The sequence below is a fragment of the Macaca mulatta genome, chromosome 3 (genome assembly GCF_049350105.2).
Source record: "Macaca mulatta isolate MMU2019108-1 chromosome 3, T2T-MMU8v2.0, whole genome shotgun sequence".
Classification (NCBI taxonomy): Eukaryota; Metazoa; Chordata; class Mammalia; order Primates; family Cercopithecidae; genus Macaca; species Macaca mulatta.
In genome coordinates, this window is record NC_133408.1 from 99,768,656 (window position 1) to 99,789,314 (window position 20,659).

The 20,659-nt window shown below is 42.2% G+C and overlaps 1 protein-coding gene across 1 annotated transcript in view; it reads right to left on the reverse strand.

Annotated features, from left to right (window-relative positions):
- CREB5 (cAMP responsive element binding protein 5) overlaps positions 1-20,659 on the reverse strand; it is a 416,204-nt gene that overhangs the window by 246,622 nt on the left and 148,923 nt on the right. The window contains exon 5 of the mRNA XM_015133822.3: positions 8,192-8,364. Coding sequence (XP_014989308.2) covers positions 8,192-8,364 — 173 coding nt within the window. The remainder of the gene's footprint in view (positions 1-8,191; positions 8,365-20,659) is intronic.

The following is a 20,659-nucleotide window of genomic DNA, read 5'->3' on the forward strand; positions in this document are numbered from 1 at the left end:
GGAAAGAACCTGTTGAATGAGCTATCTTTTGAATCTCAAAGTATCTGATTACATGAATATAGCATACATGCAAAGGGCATCATAGGTTATCTCCAAATTTCTAGATTAATGCTTCGCTTTTAATTCAGAATCTATCAAACAGTTCAGACAAGTGTTATTTACATTTTGTGAGACATATAGTATTATAGAATATAAAAGCTCCAAATATCTGAAATGCCCACTGGGACATTGCCCTATTACTTGGACATGTTCCATTTTCAAAAAAGCCAAGTGTACTTCCAGTTCCAAAGGACCAGCTCTGAATTACCAGGTTCAATTCAACCTTCTCCTAACATGCTCAGTTCACACAGGGGACTGCACATACTAATCATTTTCCCATGTTAATACTCTTTTTGATATCCTTCAATAAATGATTATCCTCAGTCATGGGCCTCTCCCTAAACACCACAAGCCATGTGAACCTGCTAGGTTTTCATTCTTGCTTCTGGATTTGTAAACAGGAAATACTGAGCCACTCTTGATGTAGGAACTATGACAAGTGCAGAAAAGAGCAGTTAATTTTTGCAGTTTGCATTACGGGAGACTACATACTCTCATTCCCAAATATTCACTCACAAGGCACCTTATCGCTTACACAGAGGAAGACACTAACCAGTGATATGAGCTAAAGTTTTGTTTCAGATCTTCCACAAAATAATTCCCCAAATAATAATAGTTCAAGAATATAAGACGGTGGACTGCATTTTCCCATAGAACTGTGTCTGGCAAAATCATCATCTAGATCTCTTATGTTGGATTGGACTTGTTTCACATGTTTACTATTTTAGGTGTTTTTCTAGTTAAAGCTCCAAAAATAAGCCACTGTTAGCAAAGTGAGAATAAAAGAACAATTTCCTGATAAGATTACTTCAAGAGAGGAAGCTATACCTAGTCATGCACGCAGCAGTGAGTCCCCAGAGAAGTTACCTTATCAAGTAGTTTACAAAATTAAATTTGTTATGAAAATCACTAACATTTTAATGCTGAAAAGAATTTTGAGAATTTTCTAATGGTACCCACCCCCCTAATTTTACAGGTGATAAAACTTAAACCTGGGCAAGTTAAGTTTCTTGGGAACTATGGGATAGTGCATGGAGTAGGTGGTCTGGATTCGAGTTCTGGCTCTGGCCATTATCACTATGACCCGGGGCAAGTCACTTAATCTCTGAACCTGACTTTACTCAACTGCAAAATGGGTGTATTAATTCTCAGGTAACAGAATCATGCATGCTAAACTAGTAGAGATGTGCCTTGTAAACAGCACCTGACAAACAGAAGAGGTTGCTGTTATTCACCTAAGAGCTGAGCCTACAAGTCAAGTCTCTCTGATGTCATATGCTAGGACCCCTCCCTTTTACTGCTGTGGGCTTCTCTTCCCAAACCCTATTCTGTTCTCACTCTCTGGGCTATGTGAACATATCTAGGAAGTCAGATAATCTAGAGCTTCTGCCAAACTTGGCTCCTGGAAGAAAACAAACCAAAAGAGAGAATAAATTTGAGACAGAAAAGAGGCAGTGAATGAGAATTTTGGAGCTGAGACTGACTCAATTAATTGGCTAACCCCTTTATATGTAGGTAAAGGAAACCAGGTCTGGGGAAGCTGAGTGCTTAGCCAAGGTGGCAAATCTTTTAAATGGCAGAGCCTGAATGTCTAAAACCCATGACAATGCTTTTCTTTGACTCCCCTCTGACCTGACACGGTTTTGCTCCAAGCAAGCTCTTGTCTTCCAGGCATATCTTTTCAATACGTTGCACAAAAGAACAAATGTCTAGATTTATTATAAGCACAGAAAGAATAATCCCAGGCTAGTTGCTGTAGAAGTAGTCCCTCATTTGTGCCTATCTTTTCCAAAAACAGGAGGGAAGAAATGCACACTGAGACACTTACATGGAAGCTTCAGAAACTCCGAGGGCCAGGTTCTGTGTAGGAGTTCCAGAAATGAAGTCTTCCTCCAAGTCACCTGTCCCCTCAGGAAGTGGAACAAATCTGGAAGTTGAACTGCATTTGGGCAGGGAATAGTGGTCTTCCTGCAGGCTAAGAAGCCAAATGTAGAGCAACCAAATGTTGGCAACAGGGCTGTCACTTCTCTGTGATGCTATGGTTTCCTTAAACATGAGGGGATGAAGTGTTTGTCACTCTAACCAGATAGACTGAGCATTAGCTAACTCCTGTGCATAGATGATTCTGCCAGTCTCAGGCCCACTCATGGGTCTTCCATGGCACTGGTATTGCCATGGTCAGGAACATGGGGAAACATGTGCTTTTGAGTCCAATAGACTCATTCAAAACTCTGTTTATCTCCCTGGCTGGGTGACTTTGGACAAGTTACTTTTCTTCTTGGAGCACTAATATTGGGGTAAATAACAGCTACCTCTCTGAGCTATTGAAGAATTACAGGAAATAACATGCAAAGCTAGCTCAGTGCCTGGCACATAGTAGGTCCTGAATAAATATTAGCTTCCTTTCTCTTCTTCAGTGTCAGTATCAAGGCCCTTTCTAATGAAGGGCTTGAGCCATCGAGGAGCTACCTCCGATTTTCTCTCCCAAGTAAAGCAGGCTTACTGTGTTCCAGGTGGGAGCTGAGACGACACCAAGACACAATGCTTGCCTGAAGAATCAGAGGCAAGAACCAGATTCAGAGATGAGAGCTGGGGTATTTTTCTGCCTCTTGGAATACCCAGCCATGTGCTCCCATGTTCTGGCTCTACCCCCTTCATCTGACCACAATACCATGTGGTGTTACAACTTTTGAATGTTAAGAAACATTATATTTCCTCAAGTATCAGTACTTAATGTTTCGTTCCACACATAAAACCCTGTGAGTGGAAGGCTGCCGGCCCCCTTGTCAGAGGTAATTTCTCAAGGCTCTGCATGGGATTTAACGGGAGCCATATGGTTAAGTCTGTCAACCCTCCCAGAAAGCATCCCCCGGAAGGGCCCTCGTAAATGTTTTTGGGGCTGTGAAAGATCCAGCAACTTTCCAACAATAAAGCTATGTTCATAGCCGTGATACTCAGCAAAACACAAAGCAGGAAATAATGACTTCTGGTCTGCATTACTCAAAGGGGCTTCAAGTTGTCCTGGCTAAGGGCTGAGGACCAGTGACAAGCCGGGACCTGCTGCCCCGCTGCCTCCAGCAGGAAGGAGGCTGGCCTGAATGTCCCCAGCATTAGCCCATAGTAGACAGTGACAGTCTTACTTATGCTCACTTTGGTTCGAGGAGCTTTAGAAAGCTCTTAAAAATGGATTCATACACATACGCATTGACAAGGCAAACACATTCTTAACCTGTAAGCTGCTTTGTTATTTAGGTCTTCTTTAAGCCGTGACCTTCAGTGATGGCATCATTTACCGATTTTTCTACTGTTCTTTCCCCCAACCCCAGCAACGATGACACAAACCCCTCAAATCTATTAACATTCTCATCTTGAGGGAACACTGGGCAGGAACGTTAACTCACACAGCAAAGCCACATGATTCGTAACATTGCTTTTGCCACCAACAAATTTTGAGATGTAATCAGCTTTTCTTTTTATTATTATTTTTGTTTGCTTGTTTGTTTTCCTCAGTTATGTCAACTGAACTACATCTAATATTCTGCATGACACATAGCATCTGGGATTGCAAAGAGAAAGGGGATAAAGAGGCACAGAAAAGGTAAGAGGAGGTACAATTTATGGTAAATCTTGGCACCTCTTTATCTTTACATAAAACAAGATTTTTTCTATGATATTTTGTATAAATTTCTGGCTAAGTTTTATTATGTCTCTACTGCCTAGCTACAGCCCCATGCAAATAGGGTTTATAACCAAATGCCTAAGCCACGCATCATGTGGAAATATATGTTCCAGGATTAAAATTGGTGTAAAATCAGGGAGGATTTTTTCACATAAATGTCTTCATATATGCATTCTGTTGAACATATTTCTGAGTTTCCTGATACAGCTGGCCAATTCATTCTCTTCACCAGAATACTCCACATTTGTATATTCTGATGTTAGACATATTTGGCCAGTGCCCTACAAAGAAGTAAAGGGTAAGAAAAAAATGTGTAGAATATTTTGGAAGTGTCTCCCATAACCCATCAGAACTCTGTATTGATATCCATTCTTGTAGAACTCCAAATTCCATATTATCTTCATTGCTCTCCTGAAGAATTACTGAGTGTAAATTATCTACTATAACTTATCCATAAAGAAGAATCAACTTAGTTAAGAAAGCTGGGATCTATTAAGATTACAGCCATCTACTCAACTGACTATTGACTCCTACAAAAATGTCTTAGATGATAAGAAACTGAGAGACAGAGAGTGTGTGAACTTCTAATAGTGCTACCTACCCTTCCGCCATTTTCCCAGGCTTTGCTGACTTGAGCCTGAATTAATGAGCCTGTTACATGATAGCTAATAAAAATGACAGGAGGAGAGATACTGTTTGGATTCTGCCACATATTTGGTTCAAGGCTGAATCGATTTTATCTCTATTTAATACATGCTTGTTTTCTGTCTCACTTGTGTTCCCCACAGCCCATGGCTCACTCTTTTTTCCATCTGGGAAACTTATCTCTGAAAATGCTACCATCAGTCAGCCAGAGACACTCTTCCCGGCAGAGCGTCTGCCAGTTTGAATAAGCACAAGTAGTCACTAGTTTGGGGATGCCTCCCACACTCTCTATAGTTGTGTGTTTTTCTAGCCTGCCCAACCACACAAGAGCAATTTGAGATATTCATATTTACCTCTGGTTTCTATTGAGGTAATGGCATTACTTTCACAGAATTGAGCACAGGGCATGGTATGAATTGCTGTGGTATGGAATGGAAGTTGCACATGTTGTTTGTCTACTTCCTTTTAACATTACTTCTTTGGATTTTTGCATTTGCACTCATTTTGGTCTGGTTTGGCTCAGTGCCTGTTCAAAAGCATGAAAATCAAATGCTTACAAGGATGCCTACCCTTTGTCCCCAAAGTCCTCCCTGATAACTGGCACTATTCCTATTTTCAAGTCTTTTATGTCGATAGCTCTCTCAATACATTCAAGCCTCCAAGCTTAAATTTTGCACTGTGAAAAGAGGGAGACAGAGAAGAGCGAGAACAGGGGGTTGCCTGCAGCAGCCAAGCACTGGTAGAAGGGAAGGGAAGATGGGGGAGCAGGAGCCAGGCGGCCCCCTCTCCCACACAGTCTCAGCCGTGACACACCCGCTGGCCGCAGCACAAGAGCACTGTGCGTGGGCACAGGTGGGACCCAGCCTTTCTGGCTGGATGCAGCTTAAGCGCTGAGCCTGAATGAAGACTTTCATTGCTGTTTGCTGTTTTTCTTGGCCAGTAGCCATGGCAAACATTTGCAGGTGGCTTGGCCAGATTTTGACACTTAAATATTTGAGGTTGTGATAAAAATCAGAATATTACTACAATATGGTTCTGTGCAGCCTCAAAAAAATAAAATAAAGTAAGAAAAAAAAAAGCTATCTGCAATTTCAAATGCTCATTTAAAGACACAGTCCCCAGAGGGAACTCATGTTTTCAAATAAGTACTCATTTCCTCTTTCCTGAGAGAAATAAAAGAGTCAACCATCCCCAAATGTTACCACCTAGAGTTTCATACTGAATCCACTGGTGAGATGGATTGGGTTATTTCTTGCTGAGTCTCCAGGATCATCTGGGCAAGGTTTTGGATGGAGAAAAATGGAAATGACAAGATGTGTGGGTTTGAATCAACATGGCAAACACACCAGGGAGGAATCTGAATGAAAGAAATAGCCTCCCTCAGGCTTGGCAATGAGACAGAGTCCTAAAAGTGACAATTATCTCCTAGAACACACCAGGAGCGACACACAACACCCCAGGCTGGAGAATAAATGGGAAGATGGAGTGTGTCCAAAAGGCATCCATACCAGAGAAACACCCGCCTCCATCCAGGCATGGTGACACGGCCTACAAATGTCACCCAAATGTACAGTCCTGGGCCAGCTGCGTCAATTATTGACAGAGTCAGCACTCATCTTAAACTTTAGTGCTAGCCCTCAAAAGACTGTTTCATAAAGACCAGCTTTGTGCTAACAATGGCTGAATACTAAAGGCCTCCAAAAGGGTAGTTGGTGGGGGGTGGCAGGGAGAGGGAGGCAGGAGAACTCCAGGGGGGAAGGAATGCTGTAAAACCGCTAGTAAACTCTAGCACATTTTATGTTTTTTCCCCTTGAAAGAAAAATAAAATAATTATAATTAGCTGGCCTAACTGTGAATTGTCTGCTGAAAGCCAAGCCACTTGAGAGAAGTCCCTGGAGATTTAGATGCTGTCTTTAATGAATCCACCCCACTCTCTTAGCATACTATGGGTTCTTGATTTAGAGAGCGGCAACATTTGCTCTCATGGTCATTTGAGAAGAAAAGAAATCTTCAGCAGAGATACTTACCAACCTAGCATTGACTCCTTTCAACAAAGCCAAGCATTCAAAGGGCCAGGTTAATATTCTGTTTCTTGAATAGAAAACCAAATGCACCCACAGCAAACTCACAAAATGGTCATTACCCATTACCCATTACTCTCATTTCTTAAGGTGTGTCTTAATGTGTCACAGCCCATCGTGGTAAGTTGAAAATGTGAGACAAGGTGCCCCTTCTGGAAGATCCTAGGGAGGAATAAGCCAGTGTTCCCTGCGGGTCTGGAATTCTTATAGCACCGAAAAACAAGAAGGAAAAGACCTACTGACAAATTGTGGAGCAGTTTCTAAGTTTTTAATGATCACATCCAATATTTGACTGAAAATTCAAACTGAATGTTGATGCACATACCAAACACAGCAAGTGCCCCTTCTCATTTTAAACAGAGAATTCTGGGAGCGTAGAGCAGCCAGTTCTCAGCAGCCAGCAACAGAACTTTATCACAGCTCTTTGGCTTAAACTTATTACCTTTTCTTCCTAAGAATCCATGTGCTCTTAAATCTTTGATTTCATCTTTACTCTTGTGAAGTTGGAAAGAACAGACACCATCCTCATTCTGGGGATAAGGAAGCTGGGCCAGAGATACTGCGTTTCTGAGAAGCTCCCTGGAAAATGTCCCCGCTATGGATCCTCAGACCACACTTCGCATAGCAAGGGGCTAGAGCTAATAGAGGATACCCAGAAGGGAGAGCTCTTTCCATCACATGACATGGAGTGTCTGGGGTTCAATGACAGGATCTTTCCACCAATTTTTCCTCAATGCCTCAGTATTGTCTATTTGCATAGATGAGAGAGAGGGGCCTGCTTTCTTTGTTTTGTCTACTCCGGGAATCAGCATGGACCAACGTAGAGGAAGGAGAGGGCTAATAAGGAGGCAGTAACAAGAAGAAGAAGCAGGGAAGAATGAGCAAAGGGCAGGACGACTAAGGAAATACAGTAGTCCCCCTTATCCGTGGTTTTGCTTTCTGCAGTTTCAGTTAATCATGGTCCAAAAATATTAAAAGGAAAATTCCAGAAATAAGCAATTCACAAGTTTTAAACTGCTCACCATTCTGAGTAGCATGATGAAACTTCATGCCATCCCAAGCCATGCCCCCCAGGATGTGAATCATCTCCCTGTCCACCATGTCCAGGCTGTGGACACGCCCCACCCAGTAGTCACTTAATAGCTATCTCAGTTATCAGACGGAAAACACATATTATACACAGGGTTTGGTACTATCTGCACTTTCAGGTATCCACTGGGCAGCCTGGAATTTATCTCTCACGGACAAGGAGGGATTGCTGCACACGGAAGATGAGGTGATGAGTGTGGCAGCTCCCAGGAAGGGAAGGGCACACTCTGTTGGAGACAAGGCTGAGCTGGTAGAACTTCCCTCCACCATGTTTGTTCTGTGCACTATAGTCTGGTCTCCTTAACAACCGTGGGTTTTCCCACAGTCATCTTAAAGTTCACAAATCTTGTCTGAAGAAATGATGACACAGAATGACTTCCTCACCACCCCACCCCTACCACCCAAAGTCCAGGATCAAAACAGCTTCTACCAAGCGGAGACTCCTCCCTTCTCCCATCAAAAGCATCACTCTGTGCTCTAGGCAATATCATGCCGGCCAGAAAAACCAACCAATCTGAGCATCAGAAACCAGGAGAAAGTCCAGAACATTTCCTGAGCTCCAGCCAGGACCCAGGGACAGCCGAGAAGGGCTCCTTACCCAATCTGGCGGTTGGTGGAAGGTGCCTGGGTGATGACGGAGCTGGACTGGGGTGACGGCATGGCTTGCTGAATCACAACGCTGGTGTCGTGGTTGGGCAGCCGAGCACTGCTAAGCTGGTGAGTTCCGGGCCCTGTCATGGCCCCACCAACTGCATTATGCATTGAGATATTCTGCCAAGAGAAGACACAGTGGAAAGGTCAGGAGGAGTCAATGTTTTTATTCTACTCTCAAGCTCTCAAAGGCCAAAACTGGGAATCTAGTCATGTCAACTATATAGAGAGTTATGGCTTCCGGCAAGCCGTAGGCCCATTCATCTTGTTATAATATACAGCTACGAGGAGATGAAAAATAACTACTCACCCTTAGAGTAAAGCACGTGAGAAAATGCCTTAAAGTTTCCTTATCACTGTCCTGCCATCCTGATGTGAGGTTTGCATCAGAGACTTTTAGTGCGTGCCTTCTCTGACTGGGAGGATGAATATCAGATTTGAAAATGATTTTTGTGATAAGTGCATAATACTGTGATTTAGTGAATAGTCATTCTGCATCCTGCTTTGCATGACAAGCACACTGGTTTTTTCCTTTCATTTTTAGTCCTATAAGAGTGCCCAACCATATATATATATATTTTTTAAAAATTTATTTTAAAGAAAACGACTACCTTTCCAAATCATAATCTGAGGACTCAGGACACAAGCTCAGTAACCTGTGGAATGAGGTTGGATGACTGGAATACATGACAAGACATCTGAGATCCAATGATTAGAGCAAGAGTTACCACTTTCTGCTGTATTTTCATAAAATCCATCTCTCACAATGCATGGAGTAATGGAAACACAGAACAATAATCAAGCATCTAGTTACTTGTTCCCTGTCTTTTCCTCTGGAACATAGGATGTTTGTATTCACAGCTGTATCCCATGGTGCCTGGACCACAGTAGGCATTCAGTAGATGTGTGTGTGTGTGTGTGTGTGTGTATATATATATATATATATTTTTTTTTTTTTTTTGAGGTGGAGTTTCACTCTTATTGCCCAGGCTGGAGTGCAATGGCACGATCTCGGCTCACTGCAACCTCCGCCTCCCAGGTTCAAGCAATTCTCCTGCCTCAGCCTCCCTAGTAGCTGGGATTATAGGCATGTGCCACCAGGCCCAGCTAATTTTTGTATTTTTAGTAGAGACGGGGTTTCTCCATGTTGGTCAGGCTGGTCTCGAACTCCCGACCTCAGGTGATCCACCCGCCTCGGCCTCCCAAAGTGCTGGGATTACAGGCGTGAGCCACTGCGCCAGGCCAGATGTATATTAACAGCATGGATAAACCAGTGAAAGAACATGAGATGCCTGAGTCACTGACAGGACCTAATATCATGTATTTATTTCTGATGCCTTCAAATGAAGGCTTATTTGTTTAAAATTCAAAAGTAAGTAAAATATGTGAGAGAGCTCTTCATGGAAAAGAAAGTTACTCAGACAACCAGAGAAAATTCACATTGAGCCGAGAAGGCTGATCAACACATTGGGACCAAAAGGTCAGAAAGAAATTTAGAAACCAGTAAAGAAAGAGAAAGCGGCATAGTGCTTATGCCTGTAATGCCAGCACTTTAGGAGGCTGAGGCAGGAGGATCACTTGAGCCCAGGAGTTTGAGGCTGCAGTAAGCCAGGATTACACCTCTACACTCCACATTACAGCTTGAGGGACAGAGTGAGACTCTGTCTCGAAAAAAGAAAAAAAAAGAAAGAAAGAAAAGAAAGAGAAAGAGAAAGTTCTTGGCCAAAAAAGTAATAGGTAAGGGCAATAAGTAAATCTCTACAAGTGGCAAGGTACAGCTCTTCAGTCTAGAAGGGTGGGGAAATTTAAGAGGTCTATTAGACAATAGGTTGAGGATGGGAGGGGGAAAATGGAGTGTCACTAGCAATTTACTAAAGAAAAAAAATACATATATCTGTCTGCGCTTCGTTGTTAGCAAAGAAAAAATAAATGTTACCCAAGAGAACTAGAAGTGGTCCTTTGAAGTTCTTCTGCAAAGAAAAGGATTTCCTGCACTACGTGTTAAATGATGGTGATAACATATATGGTATTTGGGGTGGCTGTGTCCATCACATTGCACCTTTCCCAGGTTTCTGATTTCTAAATCCTGACCACACAATTTGTCAGGAATCCAGATGGAAACTGGGCACCTGGCTTAGACTGTGAGCCTACTGTGTTGTCGTGGGACCCCAAAGGCAGGAACAGGCTTATATATACACTCACAGTCCAAAGGCTTCTCTTATACACTGGAAAATTTTTCTGACGTGGGAAAATACTGTGATTGGGTAAAGTAAGATGAAAAGAAATGGCGATCTGCATTGGTGGCAGTGCAGGAACACACTGTAGTTCTTTTTATAGGATCTAGAGATTTAGAGAATTGGACTAAAAATGATAATGAAAATAAAGAAAATTGTGTTATTTCTTTTGAAAGTGAACCTTGACAAACTTATTTCCCTGTGTCTTAATGAGGTCAGAAACTAGAGGTATTATTTTGTCTATTGTTTAAGTTCAAAGACACTTAAAATTTTTCATCTAGCTCACAGTCACCTGCTCTATCAATAATAGATCCAAGGCACAGAACCATTTTTGACTCTCCTTTTAGAATTATTGATGCTGTACAATTTAATTTTTAAGATCACAATCTTTAAATTCACAAAGAAAATTATAAAACATATGGACTCTCCTTGAATTATCCTGGATGCCTCTTTTCCATCACCCTCTTAGGCAGTTTCCAAGTCCTACAAATTTAACTAAGTGTCCCTCATCTCTTCCAATCTTTCCATCCATCCTTCCACCAACCTATAACCAACTGCCATCATCTTCTATCCTTGTCTAGACAATGGTCTCCTTCATGCACTCTGGCTTCTCTTCCTCCTTTTTCCCCTACTACAGCCACTGTGATCTTTTCAAAATGCAAAAGTCATAACATCACACACGGCGTATGTGAGGTTCACCTCCCACTCCCTCCCCAGAACATACACCCTAAGCCATCGGTTTGGAAGTCACTGGCAGCACTCCTTGTATGCCTCCGAAGCCCGTGTAGGACTCTTTCTACCTCCCAGCTCAGCTCACACCACCTCTACTCTTGCTCCCTGTGATTCATTCCACATTCTAATTTCCTACCCTCACACTAACCATACTGCGCTCCAGCATCGGGCCTTGTATGCTGCTTTCTAACGCCAATGCCCTTGCCCTGCCTGTACTTTCAGACCTCAGAATCAATCATCATGTAGGCAAGCCTTTCCCGCCCACACCCACCCAAGTGATGGGCACCATCTCCTTTTCCTTTACAGTACAATGGCTTACAATTGTTCTTGATTGTTTGATTAATAGCTGTTTCTCCCCTAGACTGTGAGCCCATGAGCCCAATGAGAGAAGAAACTAAATCTGATTTTACTCCCCATTATGTCTCCATTGCCTAGCTTTGTGCCTGACATATCAGAGTGTTCAATAACTATTGAGTGAATGGGTGAACTATAACATTCCTAGAATATTCCATATTATGAAACATTACCTGTTTGTTCCCTGGTCCATTTTCGAGAGTGCTAATGTCCTGTCTGTTCACCTTGCAATATGCAAGTATGCAATAATGCAGTTTTAGATATTAAGGTATTGTTAAATTATGGTTCAGTTGTGGGCTGAGGAAATAGAGAGGATCAGGATTAAGAAGAAAGCCACAAGCCTTGTATATATATAAAAAAGTAAAACCTTTTTAAAAATATTAAAGGGGCCATTGAAGGAAGATGCTGAGAGTTGAGCTTCCAATATTTGAGCACTTTGGCTCAAATGATGGACACAACCACCATTCCTTACATCCACCATGGAAAAAGACAAAGAAAACTGGCTTATGCTGCAGCACAAAGAATAGGTTTAATTTCTTCAGAGTAAAGCATGTTAAATAAGAGAAAGAAGTAATCCCCTCTCCCCAAAAAAGCTTAAGAATCTTTCTGAGAATCACCAAAAGGAATACTAATCACTATCTAGGAATATGTCCAACATTCTCCTTCATCAACACTTTAAAGGCATCTCTTCATCTCTGTGATCTCTACAGAAATGGAAAAGGCTCCTGAAAGACATATTCTAGCTCTTCTGTAATCTCTTCTTTACCCAGCGCATAAAATCTGCAAATTCTCCAGTCTTCTCCCAGATCCAGAGAGTAATTTCAAAACATTTTGGAAAAATAAACAACCCAGCAAAAGCATTATCATTTCACACTAAGAGAAGGCAATTTTTTTTTCTTTAAGCATTACATAGTAACTCAAACACAAAATTACTTCCTGAGTTCACATTGTCCCAATTATGGGTTCAAAACCTGTCTTCATCGATAAAAAAAAAAAATTGCATTTTACCTCCAGATAAATTAAATCTCCAATTTCAAAAACACAAAGAGTAACTCTATCTTGCTGAGTTATTTCTGATAGTACAGGTGGGTAGATGTGAAGCTGGTGAAACAACATCACCAAACTAGTGGATGGATGTCAGTATGCAGGGAAGGACCAGAGGTGTTCCTCGAAGCTGCCCTTGGCCTTTTCTTGTTCAACATTTTTTATCAACAGTTTGGATGAAGAGGTAAAAATCATGCTTGTCAAATCTGCAGTTGACACAAAGTTGGGAGGCATAGCTAATGTTCTGGATAGGATAATCAGGTTTTACTTGAGCCAACTGTGTGATCTGGCCTCCAAAAATGCTAACATAAATCTAGGTTGCTTTGCGAGAAGTGAAACATCCAGATCTAGAGAAGTAATTATTCCACTGTAGAGTACATTGGATTGACCACATTTGGCCACCACATTTTAAGGGGAAAATTGACAAATTAGTGTGAATGAAGGCATCCAAAATGTATCACAGGAAGAGTAGTAGAAGAATCAGAGAATATTTAGTCTGAAGAGGAGACTTAAAGGGTCATGCTAACTGCTTTAAAATATTTGCAAGATTAGACATAGTCTGTGTTGCTCCAGATGGCATAATTTCATTTCTTTTCTTGGTTTTTTTTTTTTTGTTTGTTTGTTTGTTTTTTGTTTGTTTGTTTTTTTCAATGGAGTCTCCCTCTGTCACCCAGGCTGGAATGCAATGACACGGTCTCAGCTCACTGCAATCTCTGTCTCCTGGGTTCAAGCGATTCTCCTGCCTCGGCCTCCTGACTAGCTGGGACTACAGGCACATGCCACCACACTTGGCTAATTTTTGTGTTTTTAGTAGAGATGGGGTTTCACTATGTTGGCCAAGCTGGTCTTGAACTCCTGACCTTTTGATCCACCCACCTCCCAAAGTGCTAGGATTACAGGTGTGAGCCACAGCACCCAGCCAGAGTGCATAACTTCAAAAATGTAATAATGATGATAAAAGTCAATAATAATTACACTTTGAGTACCTATGTTGAAGCAGGCACAATGGTAGATGCTTTATAAACTGCATCTTTAGTCTTCACAATGACCCTTAAGAGTTAGGCATTACTATCCTTATTTTAAGATGAGAAAAAGAGTAAACTCCTCACCAACACCAATACCATGCCACTCACCTCTGGCCACCCTCACTCCTAACGGGATGATACTTTCAAGGTACAGATACGACCTTCTGTCAGAACAAATTTACCAATATGTAGAGATATCCAAAGACACAACAAGCTGCCTGTAACATACTGAACTTCTTGGCACTAGAGTTAAGCCAGGATGAGTGGCCATTTGTCAGCTATGTCACCAAAAGGATTCCTGCCTCAGAAGGGAGATGGCACCAGATGACCTCCAAGGTCTCTTTTATTGCTAAGATTCTCTCATTTATGATACATGGTTCATGCTTTGGCTCAACTGTTTCCAAATGATTAGTAATGTGTAATAGTGTTGAAAATATACAGGCTTGGGAGTTAAGAGGTCTATTCTAGTCCAGTTTGTCTACCGTTCCTTGTAGTCATGTAACCTGGATGAATCATTCAACCTCGCTGGGCTCAGTAGCCTCATCATTAAAGGAGGGGGCTGGACCACATGGTCTTCATGATCTTTTCCAGCTCTGATACTCCACAAGTCTCTTCCTATGTTATATTTTATGAGACACTAAATATCCAAACAGACTTTTAGACTCTGATTCATGGACCTACAAACGTTGATTTTTCTCCATAACCATAAGCTTTTGTAGAAGTGAGCCTTCCAAAAATTATAGCTTTCTGCCAAACCCCAAGGGATCATGATTCAAGAAACAGATCTAAGAAAAAGTACAATCTCTCAACCACCAAAGATGAGAGCTCCACTTTAAACAAACGATCTTCACCGAAATTTCTCCCTCTTTGATTCACATTTCTCAGCATGTCCTTTGACTTCTTCCTTTCCTCAAGTATTTTGGGATGCTTTGCTCTCCATTCATTATTGTTCTGAGACATAAAGGGTGTGAATGAAATGAGAAGCAGGGGAATAATGAGTCTTGATTGCATACTCCTGAGCTTGAGGTAGAGTGGTAATTGTCTTTCTGCATGCATGGGCTTGGTATACAAAATGCAAAAAAAACAATCTGATGCACATAAGTATACATCCATGTTCTTAAAAATAACTATAATTTTAGGGTGTGGTAATGAAGGATGAAGGGAATGGACCACAATTGAAAGTGAAGGTTGGAGCATATAGGCAACATGATGTTGATTCCTGTAAGGTCTCAAAATGTTATCTGCAAATCTATATTCCATCCAACTGCCACTGTGGGGAGACTTTATGGGATTTTCCATAAAGAGCCAGGGTCATCTTAACTCACAGTTACGAGTTGTGCAATCTTAGAGTTGTCTGCATCTTAATGATGCCTGGGCAGTTATGAAGACTTTCAGAAGTTCCCAGATGTAAACATCCCTGAACTGCATCCAAAAGATATGCAAGACATTCACAGAATAACGAAGGTTCTAACCCTCTGGAAGCTACTAGGCTTTCTGGAGGTATAGAAAGGATGTTAGAGAGTCCTGATTCCCGCGTTTTGTGCTCTCAGGAGCTATCTATCAGGACAGGTATTTTTTGGATCTTACTAAGAGGACAGGCCGCCCCATGACCAAGGGGATAGTGAGGTGTCAGAGGAGACATGGAGTAGAGGAGGGCTCCAGGGACCATGCAGGCCACCTCTCCCTCCTAGCATTCTGTGCAGCACAGTCACACAGGGCAAGGTGGACAACACAAGGTAAGAAAGCATCTCAGGTCATCTCTTCAGAAGGGAGAGGAGAGCACAGGGGACTATGAAAACTCTAGCCTTGATATACACATTTACATTCTGCTTTTTAACTAAGAAAATTAGCCAGGCATGGTGGCACACACCTGTGGTCGCAGCGACTTGAAAGGCTGAGGCAGGAGGATCGCTTGAGCCCAGGAGGTTGAGGCTGCAGTGAGCCATGATTACACCACTGCACTCCAGCCTGGGGGACAGAGTGAGACCCTGTCTGGAAGTTAATTCTTTCATTCATTTTGCTTTTTCAGTTTGCTATTTAACTCTGACAAATTCCAAGAGGTACCATAGCATAAAAGAAAAACATAAGCACTAGAATGGACCAGACCTAGGATCAAGTTTGCATCAGCTCCGTCATGTCTGGGGCACATCATTGAAGTCCTCTGAGCCATACCTTTCTCATCTTTAAAATGGAGACAATCATCTAAAGGACAGGATTAGCATCAGAATCATGTGAGATGACGGATGTCCCAGCACAGTGTCTGAAAACAAAAATGTACTTCTTTCCTTTCAGTAAAGTCCAGAACATGAGGCACAGAGACAAAACGCACAGTCTGGTGGCTACTCCCCATGACTGATATTAGTATTAGTAATACTAATAATGGCTAACACTGATACAGCATTACTGTATGTCAGAAAACTCATTTAACCCTTCTCATCAGTCTAGAAGGTAGGTATATGGTTACTACACAGTTGAGGACATTGATGCAAAGAGGTTAAGTGACTTGCTCAAAATCACACAGCCAATAAGTGGAAAAGCTCAGCTCTAGGCAGTTTGGCTTCAGACCTCTTAACCAGGCACATCACCACTAAGTCCTGCTGCTTCTAAAGTCTTGTTGTACAAATATTTTTTGTAGAAATTGACTTGGCAAAAACTAAGGTATGCCTGCTATTCTTACAATGGGCACTATAAACGAGTGATTAATTAATATTGGTATGTGGTCTGAGAAATACACAACAGTATATCTGGCATACCACTAATCTGGATCAATGTCATCACCACCACCTTCACAGCTGGAAAAGCTTGGATATACACCGTGAATTCATTTCAAAATATCTGATGAGTGTCCCTTATCTAAAAGTCATGCTGCATGCATAGGCAGCTCCCCTTTGACTTGAGGGAAGACATCACAGTAGGTAGAGAGGCAGCTTGCACACTGATACAATCATTAGTGGCTTTAGCCCCCTCACCCATTGCCAGAAGCAGACAGCCCCCATAAGGGAGGTTCTAGACTTGAGGCTGTCAGCTCCTGAGCAGCAAGATCTGTCCAACTTGCTGAGGCTCCCCTCCAATCCCCAGAGCTCTGTCATTCTTTCTAATACTGGGTTTGAGGCAATGGAGCCCTGAACCATCCCTGTGAGCATTTTACAGCTGTTCATTTAATCCTGTAGTCAAATACTCAAGACAACAAATACCTTCTCAGGTGCCACCCTTGACTGTGAGAAACAGTTTCCAAGTGTCTCTCAAAGAAAGATTCTGCCCCTTCCTGGTCAGTTTCTTAACGCCTTGGACTGTCCATGTTTCTGTTCTCATCTCCCACATTACTGTCTTGGTTGTCTTTGCTAAATACAATCATATGGGTTAAAAGGAGAGAAATAGCTGTACTTTATTCAGGTTACTGGAATCAAGATTGAGCAAATTTCTTTGATTGATGTATCCACCAAAATCCTGGACGTCAGACACTAGTCTCATGCCATTAAAAATCACGTCACTGGCCTGGCTGGTGGCTCACGACTGTAATCCCAGCACTTTGGGAGGCCGAGGCAGGTGGATCACCTGAAGTTAAGAGTTCAAGACCAGCCTGGCCAACATGGCGAAATCCATCTGTACTAAAAAATACAAAAATTAGCTGGGCATGGTGGTGGATGCCTGTAATCCCAGCTACTCGAGATGCTAAGGCAGGGAGAATTGCTTGAACCTGGGAGGCAGAGGTTGCAATGAGCCGAGATCACGCCACTGCACTCCAGCCTGGGCAACACAGTGAGACTCCATCTCGAAAAATAAAAATGACATAACTGTTTACTGTTCCTGGAGCAGAAAACATGCTGTGTTCACCTGAAAATAACCAGTGCCTGCCTCCATGCTGTGTGCTTGGTAGATAGCAATGGATTCAATTATTCTGCAAATAAATGAATGATACGTGATCTTCAGCAAGCTTATAGCACCTCTGTACTTCAGTTTTCTCAGTTGTTAAATAGAGACAACCCTATCTGATAAGGTTTTTGTAAATATTAAATCAGGTCATACAAGCATAGCATTTAATGCAATGTTGGACAATTAACTGTCCAATAAATGTTAGCAGCCATTATTCTAATTATCACTATTCTCATCATCATTACTATCATTGCTAATACCAGATAGTATCAGCTAAGTATTCCTTGGTCCTCCACCTTATCCCACACACACTTCTTTCAAAGCCCTTAGAACACACTGGTATATGTATTATGTTTAAAGTCAGTCTTCCTTCTAGCTATGAACACTTTGATGATGGGGACAGGTTCTGATTTCCTATCATTGTCCTCAGGGCCTAATACAATGCCCATTACATAGATGTTTGCTGAGTGAGTATACAGAACAGTACAATGAGTGCTGTGGAACAAGAGAAAATAAAAAGTCAGCCCTCTCCTTACAACAGTGAGCCTCCAACTTAGAAGGAATATGAAAAGTAGGGAAGAGAAGGGATGAAAAACACATGAATCTGAAAAATACCTTCACACACACACACACACACACACACACACACACACACACACACACACACAGTGGAAGCAGAGAAAGATGTGTCACCGAGAGCCAATTATTCCATGTTCTGAAGGGCAAGGGGCTGGTCAGCAGGTCTGTGTTTTCATCTAAACTCCAACACTAAACACATGATCCTGCTGAACTTCTCCAGTCTGTCGATTTTGTCTTCATGATTCCCACATCCGCCTTGCCTTTTCTTGACCCTCCCACTAGCTTTACACGTCTGTCACCTCCTGTCCTGATCATACAATTGCTTCCTACTGATATAGGAGCCTGGTTCCTGGCTTCCAATCCTTTTAGTCCCTCCCCGAACACTCCAGACCCTGTTCTCCAATTAATTGATGTAATTCAGCACTTTCCTAATGCTACTCTCCAGCTCTGAAACCTGCTATAGCTCCCCATTACCATCAGTAAAAACCCACACTTAGCCTTGCCTTCAAGACCCCATATTTCCGGCCTCATCTCCTACCACTATCCCCTGTGCAAACCCTAAACTCCAGCCACACTGGTCTATTCATTATGCAACAGGTGACTTCAAATTTTCACCTTCATACCTTTGCCTGTACATGCCTCAGACCTAGAATTTCCTCTCCTTCTCTCTGCCTAGCTAAATCCTGTCCTCTAAGCAATAAATGTGTTGATTGATCAATGACATTTTCTCAAGTACAAAATGAGGATCATGTACCCTTGCTTCCTTTGACCTATAAAGTAAAGATATAGCAATGGTTTGAAAAGAGCTTTAGTAACATACATATTATTGTACAACCCTGCGCTTCTCTGCTCTGACATCCTTGTTCTTAGAATGATTTCCTTTCTCTCCCCTTTTCCAGTTCATCTTAAACGTCACCTCCCTAGCTAAAGGTATTCCACCTGTTTTCTACTTCAGCAGCCCAATCCTTTCACCTATAGCATGTTTCACAGTGTGCAATTGTCATTACTATTATTTCCAGTTCACTGTACAATAAATTCCAGGAAGAAAGGAACACAGCCTCTCTTGTTTTCTCTTCTATCGCTAGCACCTAGCTCAGTGCCTGGCACAGAACTATATAAATTACCATTGGTTGGATAGATAAATGAACTGTGATTTTTGAGGTGTTGAAATGTGACTAAAGAGCAACTGATAGACAATTTCCTCTTGTCTAAGTCAGGAACACGGTCATCTTAAGCCTGTGATCCTACTATGAAAAGATAACATTGGCTGGGTGCAGTGGCTCATGCCTATAACTCCAGCTCTTTGGGAGGCTGAGGTGGGCGGATTGCCTGAGCTCAGGAGTTTGTGACCAGCCTGGGCAACACGGTGAAACCCTGTCTCTACTAAAATACAAAAAATTAGCTGGGTGTGGTGGTACATGCCTGTAATCCCAGCTACTCAGGAGGCTGAGGCAGGAGAATCGCTTGAACCTGCGAGGTGGAGGTTGCAGTGAGCTGAGATCATGCCACTGCACTCCAGCCTGGGTGACAGAGTGAGACTCTGTCTCAGAAAAAAAAAAAATTGCTGATTTGTGTTATCCTAAGTCATATCAACACGCAGAGGCCAGAGGCCAGCAGGCAGCTTAACAGTCTCCCCAATTTACCACGTGTCTGGTCAACCAGAGCCACTGATGGAAGTGAGGGCCCTTCCAAGTGACTGGAAAACTGACAGGAAAAACCAAAGCAACGTGACTAGAAACAAGTGAGGAAAGGAGTCCCGAGGCAGGTGTGGGGCAGATAAACAGAAGGCAACAATGACCTTGCCAAGCTCTCACACCTGTGTAGTGTGGGAGACGAAAGGGTATTTAAAAATCACAAAAGGGGTGCAGCGCGTGCAGAGAAATGCTGAGTATTTGCACACTGCGAATCTAGTCTGGCCGTGCAAGAGGCAAATGGCCCATTCTAGAATTACTAAACAAATGTCTCTCCCTTCCTTACCAGAAATTTGCAAAGTTACTAAAAATAAGGACACGTATAATTACCACGAGGATGCTGAAGGGTCTATTTCTTCAGCATTTCAAAGAGACTCCAATGCATACCTACTTAATGACCAGAAATATAAATGTAGCACTCTCTGGAAAGCTGCTAATGATATATTACAGATCTAAGAAGAGACTCACCTTTGCCTTTCCCTTGCCCAAGCCCCCCTTTCTCAGCTCCTGTTCTCTCCTGGCCAAAACAGCTGGAGGGTAGGGCTGGCTAAGTTGAAATTGCTTGAAAACTCCCTTGCCTGGAGCTTTGGTTGGGCACCTGCATTCTGGAATAGTTGGCAAATTATACTCTTAACATAAAATAGAAATGCTATCTTCAGTGGAAAGGAAAATGTGCTACAAGTTAGACTTCCTCCTCCAAAACAATAAAGAAAAGAGGTGCTTGCTGCTTCATTTCACTTCTGGTGGAACCTGTCAGGTAGCTCTTCATGAATGGCCTTGCATTGTAAATTGTCTAGTACTTGCAAATGTAAGTTACTGCTGTGCTGTTCTAATGATCAGTGTTAATTCAGCAGCCTATTTCTATCCTGGGAAGTGGTTGTTT